Raw genomic sequence first — 15,577 nt, 5'->3', positions numbered from 1 at the left:
ACCTGCATTATTGCTTTTGTACATAAAAGGTTATATTCACAAACTGCTCTATTATTATTGACAAAACATATGGTTCCTGGGCTCATAAATCCTGATGAAAGCTACCCTGTGTTAGTGCTGTGTCTGGTTCGGGTTAAGGGGTAATTATATGACAGTATAGTTCAGCCCAACTAGTTTCTAGCCTGGAGGAAGCACAATCACTGCTGACTGTAGTTTCCTGTCCAATAGCTGCAGCACTGAAGTCTGAGGCAAGTGGGAGTAAAGACAGAGGAGAGTCCGAGTGCATAGCAGGACGGATACTGCTCGTTTTAAGAGTTTCAACAAGTTTGGGACGGTGGTGTGCTTGGACTTTTGTTTGCAGAAACGCAACAGAAGGTGAGAAAACCTGCAGCGCAGACAAAGAGCGCTCAGCGAGCTGCCTGCAGAGACACACAAACTTCCCCAACATCTGGTGTAGTGCTGGAGGACGGGGCGAGCCGGAGAGAGAAACTTTTGGAGGCGGAGAGAAAAAAATATCCTTGCTGGAGAAAAATGCATTGAATTTGGGAGTTTGGGACACCTACATGAGTCGAAAAGAGATTTGGTGGTCGTATAAAGTGAGAAGAGTGGGGGGAAAGAGGACGGGAAAGGTCTTGGAGGGCGAGAAGTCCACCTGGAGCGGCCAGAGAATGAATTAGCCAAAGGTTTGGCTGCACCGTGTCCCAGCCAGAGAGAAGGTGAGAAGTTGTTTTCCTGTGCTGTTGTTGTTGTTGTAGACAAAAGCGAGTTATTGTGCAGTATATATATACCTAGACAGAAAAAGGATCCCCACACTGAGGCTTAGCTCGGTCTGAGCGTGCAGGGACTCGTTTTGGGAAAGCAGGGCGCAGACATGCAATAAAGGTAAACAGAATACGCCCGTTATTAGCTAACAGTAACATTTAGTAATAATACTCTAAATTTCAGCGTAAATCTTCTTGGAATGACAGACTTTACTATTTAAAAACCGAGGTAAAAGTGCTTATTTAAGCTGGAAGTTTGGCAAAGTCTGAGGTGCGTCTTTTTTTCTTTCCCGAAACTTCTAAAACCTTCTATTACTGTTTCAGAAGTATAAAACTGAGCCCCTTGTAGTTATTCAAAGGTAAAGAAAACTGTGTCAACCGAACATGAACTTGGTAAACTTTGCATCATCAAGCGCTTTCACAAAAACTATAGCTATAGGTTGTCAAAACTTTTGGGGGGCAGCGAGTGCGGAGCAAAACCACGGGAGCGCGCAAACAGCTGTCCAGCTGAGCTGCTTTGGCAGGGTAGGCGCGCGCCAAACACACGTTGGCCCGTGACACGTGCAGCGATAACGTCCAGTCTTAATAATGAGTTATTAGGTTATTAATGAGTGGCTGCTCGAATCCTCTCTAAACCTGTAGATAAAACACAGTGACCTGAAGTGTGAAGGTAAGAACAGTGGGACATTTATATGTCATTTAGCAAATATTTATTAAAAATAGGCTGTAGTCTTGCGATAACAATAGATTAAAGTAGGCTATAATAGATTCTTGCTTTTAGTTAAGATCAATATATAAATTAAGTAAGTAAAGTACCTTTAAAGGTCAGGTGAAATGAAAAGTGTCATTTTAACCCTTTAAGATCCATCCTCAGTTATATTGTAGCCTACATCTGTTTAACAATGTATGCCAAAGAATTTATTTTTGTATCATAATCCAATTATTTTGTTTTTCTGTTAAACAAAATGTGCATGAACTTACCAATTTCAACCAATAATATCATGACATTTACCCGCCAATCACTCAACTTTTAGTATACAGAGCGAAGATTCATTAGCTAACTACCTGAGCAGAGTGTTTCTGGGTGCCTGGTCTCACTGATTATTGTATAAAAACAAAATTTGATAATTTTGTACAAAAGCAGATTTGGTTGAAACTAGATCATATTTTATGGTGAGAATAGTGTCTGATTTCCCCTCTGATGTCCTCTGGCTGCTCTGCTGCTGTAGCTGCTGTTAGTGTGCAACCGAACGGGGCTCAGTAACCTCTGGATTACTTGGATCTGTTACAGCTGCTGGATTGGGGGGGGAGTAAGACACGTCCCTCCCTAGCCGCTTTTTTACAGGAAATATAAATTTTAAGATTACATTAAAACATTAAATGTATTATTGATCGTTTCAAAAATATTAAATATTCTTTACAGATATCACATAATAGGCTATGGATGCTGTCTGTCTGCTTGTTTCAGGAGTTTTAATAAATCTCACACTTAAATTGAGTCTTATACTCAAATCCAAAATTACAGTTTTTATGCAGCATATGCACATTTTCTTGTGACTCATCCAAACTTTAGTTACTGTATCTTTTTATACGCATGTTTTACTGTTGAAATGATTCATCTTGATTCGCTCCAAAACAGCACCTTTAGAAATGCTGTATATAAATAAAGAGGACCATTGTTGTAATTATTTGCACAACATAAGTTTAAAGAGTTGAAACTATTAATTTAAAGTATAAGCTATGATTAGACATTTCCGTTGTGCTACCACTGTTTGCCACTACCTTTAGTGATTTTAGAATAGCTGAGAGGGATTCATGTTGGTTCAAGTTGTGCCTGACTGAGCATGGCCTGTTGGCTTGTTGCTGCAATTTGAAAATCAAGGAGAGATCTTTGATGTGACCTGTGCAGTCATCTCTGTAAAAACATTTTTGGCTATATCTCCTCTGTGCTTTAGGCTCACTCCACTCCACCTCCTCCCATAAGAGCCAGGCCTACGCCCATGGATGAGGAGAGGGGTGCCCCCGCCATCTCCCCAGAGCCACCTGATGATGGGGACCCCAGTCCACCAGATCCACAACCCAGTTCGCACGCAACCTCGACCACAGAGAGAGCAAACAGCTGCCCGAACCCAAAGCCATGCCCTAATGCAGGTAAAGAAGAGTTTCCAGTAGAAAAACAAGGCAAACCTACACAAACAGCTCGCTTAACGCTTGATAGGTAGCTGGTGGTGTTGCTGTGTGTTGTTTGTGTTGGAGAAAGAACAAGAGACTCAAACAGCTACAAACAGCTATGTGATGGGTCTGAACGTGTCTTGATTAGGCAAATGTTTTGGCTTTTTTGTTGTTTGTTTTTTTGAAGATATTTGTTGGGCTTTTTATGCATATTTGATAGGACAGGTGAAGACAGGAAATGGGTCGCGCACTCTATTAGGTTGGTTACCCTGCTCCCTGACAGACTAATGTTTATGACCACTAACAGCAAGTTCAGTTAAACCTCCTTTGTTGTTTTTTTGGAGTGTGTGTGTCTTCTATGAATGTGGATGCCTAAAAGAAGTATGTGTAAAGAGATTATGCCATTTATTATGAAATAGAAGACCTAGTGGATTGAGAGAGAAGACCCCTCTAGCTCTTTCATTTATGTGGACCTCATTGTGGTCAGAGGTGTGTTGTGTGCAACGCATTTACCATCCTCTACGAGCTATAGGAGACCTTACACCCAAAACAAAAATAGACCAATTTATTCACCTTTGTGACAGTGTGTATTGGTTGATGGTAGTTTTCCAAAGTGGAATAGTCGAGAGTCACTGTTGTGATTAAAACTTTAAGAATGGTAATCCTGTGTTTTTGGTGGATGTCATAGTGATTCATCAAAACAGTTGCATACTGAGGTGATCGGAAATCTTTCTTTGTGGGGGACATGCCTCCTTGGATGATCTGAGGGGTCAGGACCAATTTGGCGCCATGGACCGCTTAAAGGCCGCAATGGGACTCTCGGGAATTTAGGAATGAACCCATGACCCTTCCCCTTTGTGTGATTGGTCATGGTGAGGGGTGACTGACACTGGGGCGGAAACAAGGAGACATGAACCAACTCAGGGCAGTATTGTGCCTAAATGACTCATCCAGGATCAGCCAAAATTATTCAGGCTTCCTCAAGCTTTGGTGCAAAAACAACAGCACTGACTGTAGATCAGATAGCAGGTCCTATGGGGTAATTGGGGTAGGTGTGGTAAACGGTTAGGGAAGTGTGCAGAGATTTAAGTGACTTATTGCTATGGGAACCTGCCACAAAAAATTTCAATTGTCGAAGGACTTTTATTTGCTTTTTGTTTTGTGTCAAGGCAAAGGCAAGTCTCAAGGTGCAAAAAGATAGAATCCACACACGCACATCTCTGTTCTGTGTTATGTTGCGGTTTACCACGAGTGTAAGTACAGCATCAGATTTAATGATTATACTTCTGCGAAGAGTTTTAGAGTTATTAAACAGTAGGTTTGTGCCTGAACATGTTCTCGTGGCTGTGCTGACTTTACCTGTGCTTGCTCCTCTGGAAGCCAACACAAAGTATAACTGTGGCTTCTCCCACTAAAGTTAGACTGCTTGTCTGGCTGACCGGTCCAGTGTGTGTGTTTGTGTGCGTGTGTGACTGTGTGTGTGTGTGTGTGTGTGTGTGTGTGTGTGTGTGTGTGTGTGTGTGTGTGTAGGCTGAGGGTATGTAGGTGAGCCAGGGTGGGGAGGAGAAGATTGGTCAGACTACCACTGTGGGCAACAAGGCCCTGCTTTCAGCGCTCTGCTTCACCCCGCACCCATCCCTCTGCCTGCAGAGTGCAGGGCTTTGGGACAACACAACACAACATATATCAAACTGAAACTTGAATCAAAAGTTTGCCCATGGATGCATTATTAGAAATGGATAATGGTTTCCAAGATGACACTGTTCATTCCAATCACAGTTGCTGCAGTTGCTGCATAAATGTCTTCATAAATGTCATCTTCACCTGTTACCATTTCTATATTGCTATTTTTCATGAATGTAGCTAGGTCGGTAGCTAGCTATGTAAGAAGATGACATGACCAGTCTTAACCCCTACTGGCCAATTTTCTCCAATTGGCAGAACCAGACCTATGTGAACAAACCTGAAATGTTGGTGCCATTAGTTCCCAACAGCTTGCACAGGACTACTGGGAAGAAATGGCTTTGTATGCAGTTCAAGTGTCTAGTTAAAAGTGTTAAACGTGTCTTCTATAATGGCTGTCTTTTATATGAGGGAAAATGCTCTCTGGGCCGTGGTAGATTTTTTGTGCAGTACCATGTTTGGCCACTGGACAAATTGGCAGCAACTCTACGTTGTCGTCCCCAGCTCTCTTAATTGATACATTTGCCACAATACAGTACAGTTTAGATAATATGGACATCTGACAATCAAATGCAATTTAATGCAATAGCTCTGCAGCAAATATGGCTCTATCTTTATTCAGGAGCGTGTTCTTTTAGTTTGAGAACATGACTTATTGATTTCCCGACTCTGCCCTCGCACTCAAAAAGCCCCTGCTTGCACTCCGATTTGCTGTGCTTGTGCTCAAACTGTGTGTTTGCACTCAGATGTATTGATATTAAGGAGATATCTCCAGCGCGCTCTCCATGCCCAGGGCTAGCCCCCCTGAGCCTAACACAAATCCTGTATCCAGCCTCCAGCTAGCTTCAGCGAGCCCATCCGGGGATCTGTGTCGCCCATCCTTCATCCCCTGGTACACCGCTGGAGAAGCAGAAGGAGAGAGATCAGCACAAGATCAGCATGGTCTCTGTCAACGCCACGTCCCTATTCTCGCCGGTCCTCCCTTATGCGTGTGGACGCGGCAGGCCAGACCCGCTGGAGCTCGAACTACTCTAAGAAGTAAAGTAAACGCGCCCTCAACGAGGCTGGCTTCCTATTGGCTGGGGGATTTTGACAGGGTCATTGCACAAAAAAATCCAAGAGCAGAGCAGAAATCTGAGAACAGAAAATCTGTGCAAGCAACAAAATATCTGAGTGCAGCCAAACAATTCGAGCACAAGCTGAGAGCGAGCAGGGTTTTTTGAGTTTTCAGGGGAAGCATTACAAAATCTGAACGTGAAATCAGTAAGTCATGTTCTCAAACTAAAAAGACCACACTCCTGAATAAAGATAGGGAAAAAAACCCACATGCAAATCTTTCTGTTCAGTTTTGTTGACACTATGTCAAAGGGGTGTTGTGGTTCATTTGTGTGGTTATTTTTTGAGGCCATAGTTTAATTATGGCAGTGACCTGGCAGCATCAGCATGGGAGCAAGCCAATCCCAATGCACTAGGCGATAGTTTTAGCCCTCTTGTCACCTCGCACTTGGATAGCAGTCTTTTCTGGTGTAAGTGAATCAAGCTCTACTTAGTCATTACAAGGCCATTGAATAGTGGTGTGTGTGTGCTGACAGATGTGTGCTTCTTGCTGTTGTGAGTGTTGCTCTCGCTCAGGCATGAAGATGCAGTGAGGCTGTCTGTTTATATAGGAGCCTCTTACCACCACATGCTAGATTCCCGCATTCTCTTTCACCACTGGCATCTCTCTCACTCTATTTTTTCTCTTGCTCTTTTTTTTACCCACCTCTCTGCTTTTGTTTCTTTCCGTCCCTCTCTGTATTAGTGTTGAACACAAATTATATATTTTTTATATTGAAAAGAGGAGTGGATCCTGTCCTTTTGCTGTTAAAAAAGACCAACAAAGTGGTTAGTCTTTTTTTAGATAAACAATTTAGTCTCAGCTTAGCTTGCAGTTTGCTTGTTAGTAATCAAGTATAAATGGCCAAAAGCTGGCAGTAAATGAACAGTTGTTAGAATCTCTCTGACTTAGATGCATCGTATTGTTTTAAACTTTTAATCTCAAGAGCTCTGAATCGGGCCCTCCACGATTTGGAGCTGTGATGCACTTCATCCTTTCAGTCTGTCAAGGTAACGTTAGCTCAAGCAGCTAAAGGGCTGAGCTGTCAACAATATGATTGGGGCCGTCAGTCAAATATCAAACATTTAGTTAACTACCTTGTCAGATATGACATACAAGATGTTTTTATCAGTAAATATTTGTGGTTAACTGTTATGTGTTTGTCAGCAGCCGATGCTGGTATGTAGAGAGCAGGGTGACCGATAATGCCAATAGCAAAACAAAGATGTATAATTTTATTATTCCATGCACATTACCATCTATAATACACGGCTATCTTAGCCAGAGACATGTTGTTTTAGATGGAATTTTTTATTAGTTAATGAAACAGAAAACTACAGTGGTTTATGCTGTAGATTTCAGAATGTGGCTTGTATGTAAGGTAGAACACGGTACAGAATATCAGAAGCGTCATTCAACTGTATTATAATAACATAATATATATGTAACGCTAGCCAGTAATGGTTTTAGACTAGATTTGTTGTAATTTAAGATGGGAGAAAAGTGTTAACGTTTAAAAAAGACAATGGGGAGTGAGAAAATTTAGGCAAAGGTTTACTGCAGGATGCATGACAGTTATAGTACAGGGCTCGAAATGAACTTTTTCACCACCTTCCCAAAACTGTCAAAGGGGAGCGCTAACATTGTTCCACAGCAGCCACACAAGGCTGCCTGCAGATGTGTCCGCAGACATTTTTTGTGTATCAGCTTTGCGAGTGCAGGCACCTGCCTATCTCAAAATACTGCATAATCGGCCTGATCAATCGGCCAACCAAATAATCAGTATGTCTATAGTATATATACATTTCTTGATTGGAAATAAGATAATGAACTTGTTATAATGCTTGGTACAATTGCATCTTGTGGACCACAAGTACAGGTTTGGAGTTTACTTTGTGGAATATAATCACTATCCAACTTGTAACCACGATTGACCAAAACATATTAGTCTGAAAAAATTAGATATTTTCATCAAGTCAGCTTTCAGCACTGCTGTCACTACATTAGGCTGTTATCACAGGTTTTGATGTTGGCTAGTGTCTCTTTGTTTATCCTGCTGCTCTCTTATTCCCCAGTCTACATCCCAGTCTAAAAAATGTTTATTTGATCTTTCTCTGTCTTTGCTCCAGTGTGTGGATGCAGCTATTTGCCTACTTGTTCCCTTTTAGTCTGTGAGGTTTGTTGAGGCTTGTGTCTAATTTGGTTTCTCACAGAGATTGAAATAAACTAGGAGCAATTTGAGGCATTTTTACAGCATATTTGAACTACGAAAATGAGCATGCTTTTTTTCCCCTTCACCACCTCTTCACCAAACATTTGAGAAACAGTTGCTGCTGCTGCTCCGGTGGCCCTCTCTCTCTCTCTTTCTCTCTCTCTCTCCCTCATCTACTCCTGACTTGAGTAGAGTCTCAAAATCCTCATAACCAATGTCATATACTGTTGACAGATAGTGTCAGCATGATGTGATTCTGAACAGACTGTCTGTTTCATTCAGACACTTTAGCCAGGGGCCTGTTGCTGTTGAGTTACTGTTACAGTGACTTTGATGGATACCCCTGCAGGTGTGTGGTTGTTGTCTTTTTCCAGTTGTTGTCTGCAGCCTGACTGTTTGTTTTTTAGGAGGATATTGATACTATTGATACAAATCAGGCAACGCTATATCAATATTTGTTTAGTTTTTTTTTACACAAACACAAAGCATAAACAAATATTTTGTGATAGGAAAATGTGTGAGTGAAGATATTATAGAACAATACAATCTATCATAAAAAATGACTGTGACATAAATATTTTAAATGTAATTAACATTTAAATAATTTTATGCCAGTAAAATATTTATTGCTACCAACATACACTGGCCGTTATAGCTTGAGATTGCAGGATAGATGTTTACATACCGCTCTCTTCCTGAATGGGAAATCCTGTTTATCCTTTACCGTTCATGACCATTAGACTGTTTGTCCTTAGTTGTAGTATAGTACAGTACAGTGTGTGTTTGTGTATCTGGTGGTTGTGTCCCTGTTTCAGGCTCCTTGTGTTAAATGCAGAAGTGTAGTCGGTTTGCAAAGCAGTTGCACAGTTTTTTTCCCAGGAACCAGAGGAATCTCTGAGACAAAGTAATACAATTAAATTCCCCTTAAGCCTGTTCAACAGCAGACAGTTTTTGTCTTTAATGAGCTTACACTGCTTCATTCTCTCAGCAGCTATAATCTCTGATTTTGGACATATTCCAGTGCTGCACTCTCACAACCCCTCTGTGAAGTGTGTGTGTGTGTGTGTGTGTGTGTGTGTGTGTGTGTGTGTGTGTGTGTGTGTGTGTGTGTGTGTGTGTGTGTGTGTGTGTGTTTGTGGGTATGTTTTCTCTGTGTGTGCTTTCAACTTTTGGCTGGATTGGAGCTAAACAATTGCCTCTTCTTTCCTTTTCTTTGTGCATGTGCATGTACAGTCCGGGTGTGTATATTTGTTGAGATTTACAGAAAAAAAAACCATGCTGTTGCTGTAGTTCTGTTTCTATTATTCCTCGTCCTGGTCAGAACCCCAGTGTGTGTGGTTTCAATCAGTTCCAGTCATTACTGCTGGCCAGAGAGCTGCTACTGCGTCGTCTCCTCTAACTCTGCTCTACTGAACATTATTCTGATGGGTTGCTCTTCACCTCATCTCATTCTATCTTCTCTTCTTCTCTCTTATCTCTATCTGTTTTTAGAGATGAGTCAGCAGGGTATGAATGTGTGCACTCATTTGTGCATGAATAGTGCACTTTCAAGTAGGGCTGCAACCATAATGGTTATTTGTGCTATCTATTAATCTGGAATGAATACTTGATTAATTATTCAGTCTATAAAATGTCAGGAAATAGTAAAGAGTAAGTAAAAAAGATGAAGTAGTAACATATTTAACCATACTTTTATTCAACGTTGCATTACTTATATCACTATATAACAATATTGCTATAAAATATTTGCACAATTCACTTAATAGTCAAGGCATTGAAATATATAGATTTGTCACCTCTTTTATTTCTTCAATCTCTTAGTTTTTATTTATTTCATTCAAATAGTACTTCATCTGTTTCCTACCTCTTAGCCTGTCTCTGTGCTTCTGTTTCATGTGAATTTCTCCTTGTGTATTAATAAAATCTATATGATAAAAGTTTGACTTTATTAACCTATCTGGTACATTTTGGATGCCTGTTTGCTCCTGTATTTGGCTGGTGGGGCATATGTACTGATGTATGCCTTTGCCAAAGGGATGTACACTCCCAAGAGACCTCCTTTTGTATACACTTTAGAAGTCTGTGCCTCTAAAGAAGTATCAGTGAAGCAGTAGAAACAGGATTAAGGTAGTTTAAAAGGCAGCAAGTATACCCAGCACAGCTCTCTGCTCTCTGTGAACCAACGCTCCCCCTCAGAGATTATACCCAGAGGAACAGCAGGTTGTGCTCCCCTTCAGGTGATCCAGGATATAATAATAACAGCTTTGTATGGGACATGTCACATCATTTGCCAGCTCACAAAACCTTTATTTTGATGTTTGCATGTGTGTGTGTGTGTGTTGTGTTTATGTTAAACATTACCCTATGCCATCCATATGTTTTTGTTTTAATGGTTAACTGTTTGTTTACAAGGAAACTAGAAATTCCTCCGGATCGCTCCTTCAGGCCCACTGACACGTGTACATACACAAAATCACAAACACACATAAACACGCACATACATGAACACACGCGCACACATACACTGTCAGGCATGCACAAACAAATACACTTACTCACCCACATGTGCAAACACGCAGCCAGATCTCCTCAGCGGCTCTTGATTGCTCTGGTCTGATTTGAATTAGAGGCTCATCTTTCTCAGATCTCAGAAATGGCTCTGAGGTCGCGCGGTTTGGTGGTTTAATGCTGATGCCAACACACAATTGGTTGAAGGCCTGCTTGGATGGCACTAGGGGGTTTGGTGGGGATGTGTTTAGCTCCAACAATCGTGGTTTTGAACGTTTACAGAGGGAAAGCTTTAACTGAGTCACAAGACCTACACACTTTTAACCCATAGTACTCCATTGGCAGCAGGGGTCTAAATAAGAGTACAGAACAGACTACTGTACTGAAGAATGGATATTCAGCAGACCAGATGATTGAACACACACTCAGTAGGAATGTGCAGGTGTTATACCTGTATATGCAGACACTGGTTGTACATATTTATTGCATCTCTTTAAAATTCACATTTGAAGGGCAGCTGTATGGTATCATAACCTCTACAACTGCTACTACTTTTGTCACATTTCCAAGGAGCTGTCTTTAGTTTAGCTAAACACGTATTGCTCAGATGTAGTAATAATGGATTCTTCTTGAAATGATTGTTGTGGAGTCATGGTTCTTCCACTGAAGAAGACTGCCCTTTGCTTCCCAGAAGTTTTCTTATGCTGGGCTTTCGTGTGGCTTTGATAATGACATAATTGCCCCCAAAAGCTTCTTCTAGAGAATGAGAACAAAACAACACGAGAAAGGGGATGAGTATAACCGATAAATGCCACCTAAAGGGCTTTTTGTTTGAAATATATTACTGATCTCGATATTTTCAAAAACCTGCCAACTGTCTACAGTCATTAAAGTCAATTGTTGCCCGCCAGCACATGGTGAAATATTAATTTTTTATGATCTATCTTCAATATTTTGATAAAATGGATACCAGCTGCATAGAACAATGGGCGATTAAAGTTAACTGATTGATTTGTATGGGCTAATTGATAACTGATTATAGGAATATTAAATGTGGTGTTTAAACCGATAATTAAAAATATGTGACTACATGTATGGTTGACTGGTTGGGTGGCTGGCCCTATGGACTGATGTACGGATGGAGTTTTGTATATGGTGTCTTTTTTAACCTTTTGTGTGTCATCCAAAGTAATTAAAAGAAAGTAAAATAAGGATGGATGGGTGAAGGAATGTAATGATAGATAGACACATACACTGCTTGACATACAGCATATACTACACACACATATCTCTAAACTAGACATTTGGCAGTGTTGAGAGCAGCAGTTCTCACTAGTGGCTTTCATATCTGAAGCCGGCTGATTGAGACTAATGAATACAACATGGGCCTTACAAATGGCTTCCACATGCAGGAGACAAATGTGTGTGTGGAGAGAGCTGGTACTAGATATAGAAAGGTAAAATTGGAGTATGAGTATATTTGTTTTATGTGCATGTGTGTGTGTGTGTGTGTGTGTGTGTGTGTGTGTGTGTGTGTGTGTGTGTGTGTGTGTGTCTGTGTGTCTGTGTGTGTGTGTGTGTGTGTGTGTGTGTGTGTGGGTGTGTGTGGCATACAGGTATGCGTGTGGTGTTTGTGTACCACTGTCTAACAGAACGGAAGACCAGGAAGCACTTCCCGTTCCTTCAGGTCCTGTTTACGTCTCCTCCAACTTCACATGCACAAAAATCCCACTACACACAAAAATACACATACACACACCACACACACACACACACACACACACACACACACACACACACACACACACACACACACACACACACACAGTCATAAAAGTGAAGGCAAACACAAATCCACCAATGCTTAAAACACTGTTCCTCTTCATCAAGGTTAGAGCATCTTACATAACTCAGCTCAGACTTTGATATACTTTGTTCTGTAAAAATAAAGAAAGAGTGTTCCTTCAGACAGGTTAAGGGTGCTTGGAACTCCCTCAGGTTTGTGATATTGTAGACTAATCTTGTTTAGTTACACAAAACAATGGTTCTGGGTTCACTGTTTCAACATACAACATTAGAAACATTATAAAAACATCCCAAACATTGTTAGGAAAGACAAAATAAATTCCAGTGTGTACAATGTGTGCCAGTAAGTTAGTTATTTACTAAATCTGTAGTTCATTTACTAAGTCCTTAGTTGTTTATTTTTGGGGGTGGGGGTTGCAAATGAATATGATGTTAATTAAAATGTGGTACCAAACAGCAGCAGAAAGAGAGCCTGACAATAGTTTTAAGAAATGTTTGCCAGTTTATCAACCAGCCATCTGTTCTTGTTTGCCAAACCCGAATTGTTGCCAGATTGATATCCATAATTAATTAATTGTAAACGTTAACAAAATTTGCATAAGTATATGTCTATGTCTCTGTCCCTGTGTGTGTTACAGACACACAACAAACACAGCACACAAACAGCGACACACACTGTTTAATGGAATTCACAAAAAACATGTGGCAAGATATCTTCAGCTTTTACTAAGCCATACATGGTTCACTGGTAGTTAGTAATGGTTCCAGTAAGTGAACAAAATATGTAGCTGTCATCACCTAATAAAACACTCCTTTTTATCATTGTGATGGTTATTTTTCAAACTGTTTGAGTACTTTAGTACTTTGAAGTAGGTGTGGGAAATATGTAAAAAATTATAGCAAAGATTATCACAAAATATCTTCTATTTGTATGTTAAACTCATGCTAATCTCATGGAACAAAATGGAATAATTTATTCATTTAAGGCTGCAACAAATGATTGTCCACATTATCGATTAATGTGTCAATTATGTCCCTGATTAATAATAAATTAGTCCTTTGGTTTATAAAAAATCTGAAAACTTAGAAAAATGTCTGAAAAACTGAACAGTACAAACCCAAAAAGAAGCTGGAAGCAAGTTTTTGATTGAATACTTGAATCTATTCTTTAAAGTGTATTACTGAGTAAAATGCATGTAATGGCATTTCAACTTTATTTCAAAAAGTCTATTTGTTTTTGCATTTTCATTTGGCACTTAGCAAGACAAAAACAGTATCAGAACCAGATAACTGTATTCTATCAGGTCAGTACAGCTAGAAATCACTTCCTTATTTTTACTTTGATGTTGAACTAAACTGCCACTATTATTTTGCATCTTTATTATTTTATTATAACTTTATTTAGTTATGCGAAATATGTAAAATAATTTATTTGTAAGAGTGGAGAGGGAATGTGAACTGGAGACTAGGCATGGGACAGGAAAAAGAGGACAGATAGAGAAGTGAGCGAGAGTGGATAAAGTAAATAAACATAGCCGGGAAGTGTTGAGTCCACGCACAGGACGTGGTTTGGTTTGTGTGTGTGTGTGTGTGTGTGTGTGTGTGTGTGTGTGTGTGTGTGTGTGTGTGTGTGTGTGTGTGTGTTTGTGTGTGTGTCTGTGTGTGTGTGTGTGTGTGTGTGTGTGTGTGTGTGTGTGTGTGTGTGTGTGTGTGTGTGTCTGTGTGTGTTTATCAAACCCAGCTGGCTCCCATTTGCCCAGGAATGAGTCTGCACCTCTCAGAGGCCCAATCCTGCCCTGCTTTGAAGGCCTCTGTGTAGTGTGTATGTATGTATGGATGAGTGTGTGTGCATCATAACAGCTTCATTAGAGCACTGCATGGTACCGGTGAACACATAAAACACCCAGACGTATTTACTGTATGTATATTATGTGTACATCCTCTTATTTGGTCATTTTAAACACACACACATCCATGCTCAAACACAAACAGCCATCCCAGCACACACATAGACCCACACAGATTTCAGGTTTCACAAGCATGCACATAGACCCCTAAACAGTCCCAAGGGGTTGGATTTAACTGCTTCCAGATGCAAGTTCAGGACAGAGCACACACCAACGCATACAGACCAAATCTTCTGCTTTGTTGAAGTCAGCAGAACTACTCTGTTTAAATTAATTAAGTGCTAGTGGATGGGAAATGAAATGGGAGTAGACAAGTTTACTACAAGTGGGGAAACAGCTTGTTGCTGATACCTGATAATATCCACATGTAAAAACAGCTATTCATACAGGAAAGAAAAGCTCAAAACCTTCAAAATAAATTTAACAAAAAGCAGAACTTTGTGGTGATACATAAAACCATTTAAATGTTTTTTAATTGTGTATTTGTGTTGTTTTTTAGATGTGGCCCACACCTATACTGAGCCCCTCATATTGAGGGTAAATGGCACCCCAGAAAGGTTGCATGGCGATGATGGAGAAAAGTGGAACAGGAGCCTCTCACATACGGAGCTCACAACACCCAGCAAGAGTATCACATGTGAGTAAATAGCACCCTCACGCACATTCACACTCTCAGAGAGACTGGTGAGAGTTTTATTTCCATTACCGATCACTGGTCTGATGAGTCACATTGTCCTGACCTTTAACAAATACATTTTACACACCCTGAAGAAATAGGTCAGGTAATCATACACACAGACAGAAATATCTACATTGTCAGCTAAGTAGGTTAAGTTTTGATTTCTGAAGACAAGCAAGGCTGCACCCAAATCTCCACTCTTAAAATGAAACACCTTTCCTTCTCTTTTCCACTTTCTTTTTTTTTACTTCTCTGAATTTTCTTCTCTCTTGTCTGTTTGACTGGGATTGTTAGGGTATTACCATGACAACGCTAGGTAAGGGTGACTGGCACTGTGAAATGTACTTCCATTTCCCAGTCTCCTTTGATTATTTAGGGTTCATTGGGCATCTTGGTATCGGTCTAATCAAAATAAATACCCCAAAATTGAGAAATAGAGAGCCGAAGTCCTATCACATCCAGGCTAGCTGGTTCCACCACTGTAGATTCTGTAACTTAATTCACTCTCTCATTGAATACATTGAATATCTCTCTTTCTGGAGATGTCAAATGTGTTTCTGTGATTTATTATCCATAATTTAAGATATTAGTATCTACTACAGCACTTGCTATTAAAATTATTTATCTTTTATGTTGTTTACAATGTTAAACAATGATTAATTTATTGGCTTTCATAAGAACTACAGCCCATCAGTTTTTTCCAGTGATATCGACTAAGCCTGTGTATTGGCAAGAATCTGGTGATACAATATA

At 40.2% G+C, this 15,577-nt stretch overlaps 1 protein-coding gene across 2 annotated transcripts in view; it reads left to right on the top strand.

Annotated features, from left to right (window-relative positions):
- Nucleotides 1-207: 207 nt before the first annotated feature.
- mdfi (MyoD family inhibitor) overlaps nt 208-15,577 on the top strand; it is a 29,551-nt gene continuing 14,181 nt past the window's right edge. Inside the window, exons 1-3 of one of the 2 annotated variants that reach the window (XM_051413895.1) lie at nt 208-716; nt 2,717-2,912; nt 14,645-14,782. In XM_051413895.1, the coding sequence (XP_051269855.1) occupies nt 2,762-2,912; nt 14,645-14,782 (289 nt within the window). In that variant the 5' untranslated portion in view covers nt 208-716; nt 2,717-2,761. The remainder of the gene's footprint in view (nt 717-2,716; nt 2,913-14,644; nt 14,783-15,577) is intronic. The other variant, XM_051413896.1, reaches the window with a different exon arrangement.

This window comes from Dicentrarchus labrax, unplaced genomic scaffold (genome assembly GCF_905237075.1).
Source record: "Dicentrarchus labrax unplaced genomic scaffold, dlabrax2021, whole genome shotgun sequence".
NCBI classification, from domain to species: Eukaryota; Metazoa; Chordata; class Actinopteri; family Moronidae; genus Dicentrarchus; species Dicentrarchus labrax.
The sequence above is the reverse complement of the archived record's forward strand: the minus strand, read 5'-3'. Positions and strand labels throughout refer to the sequence as shown.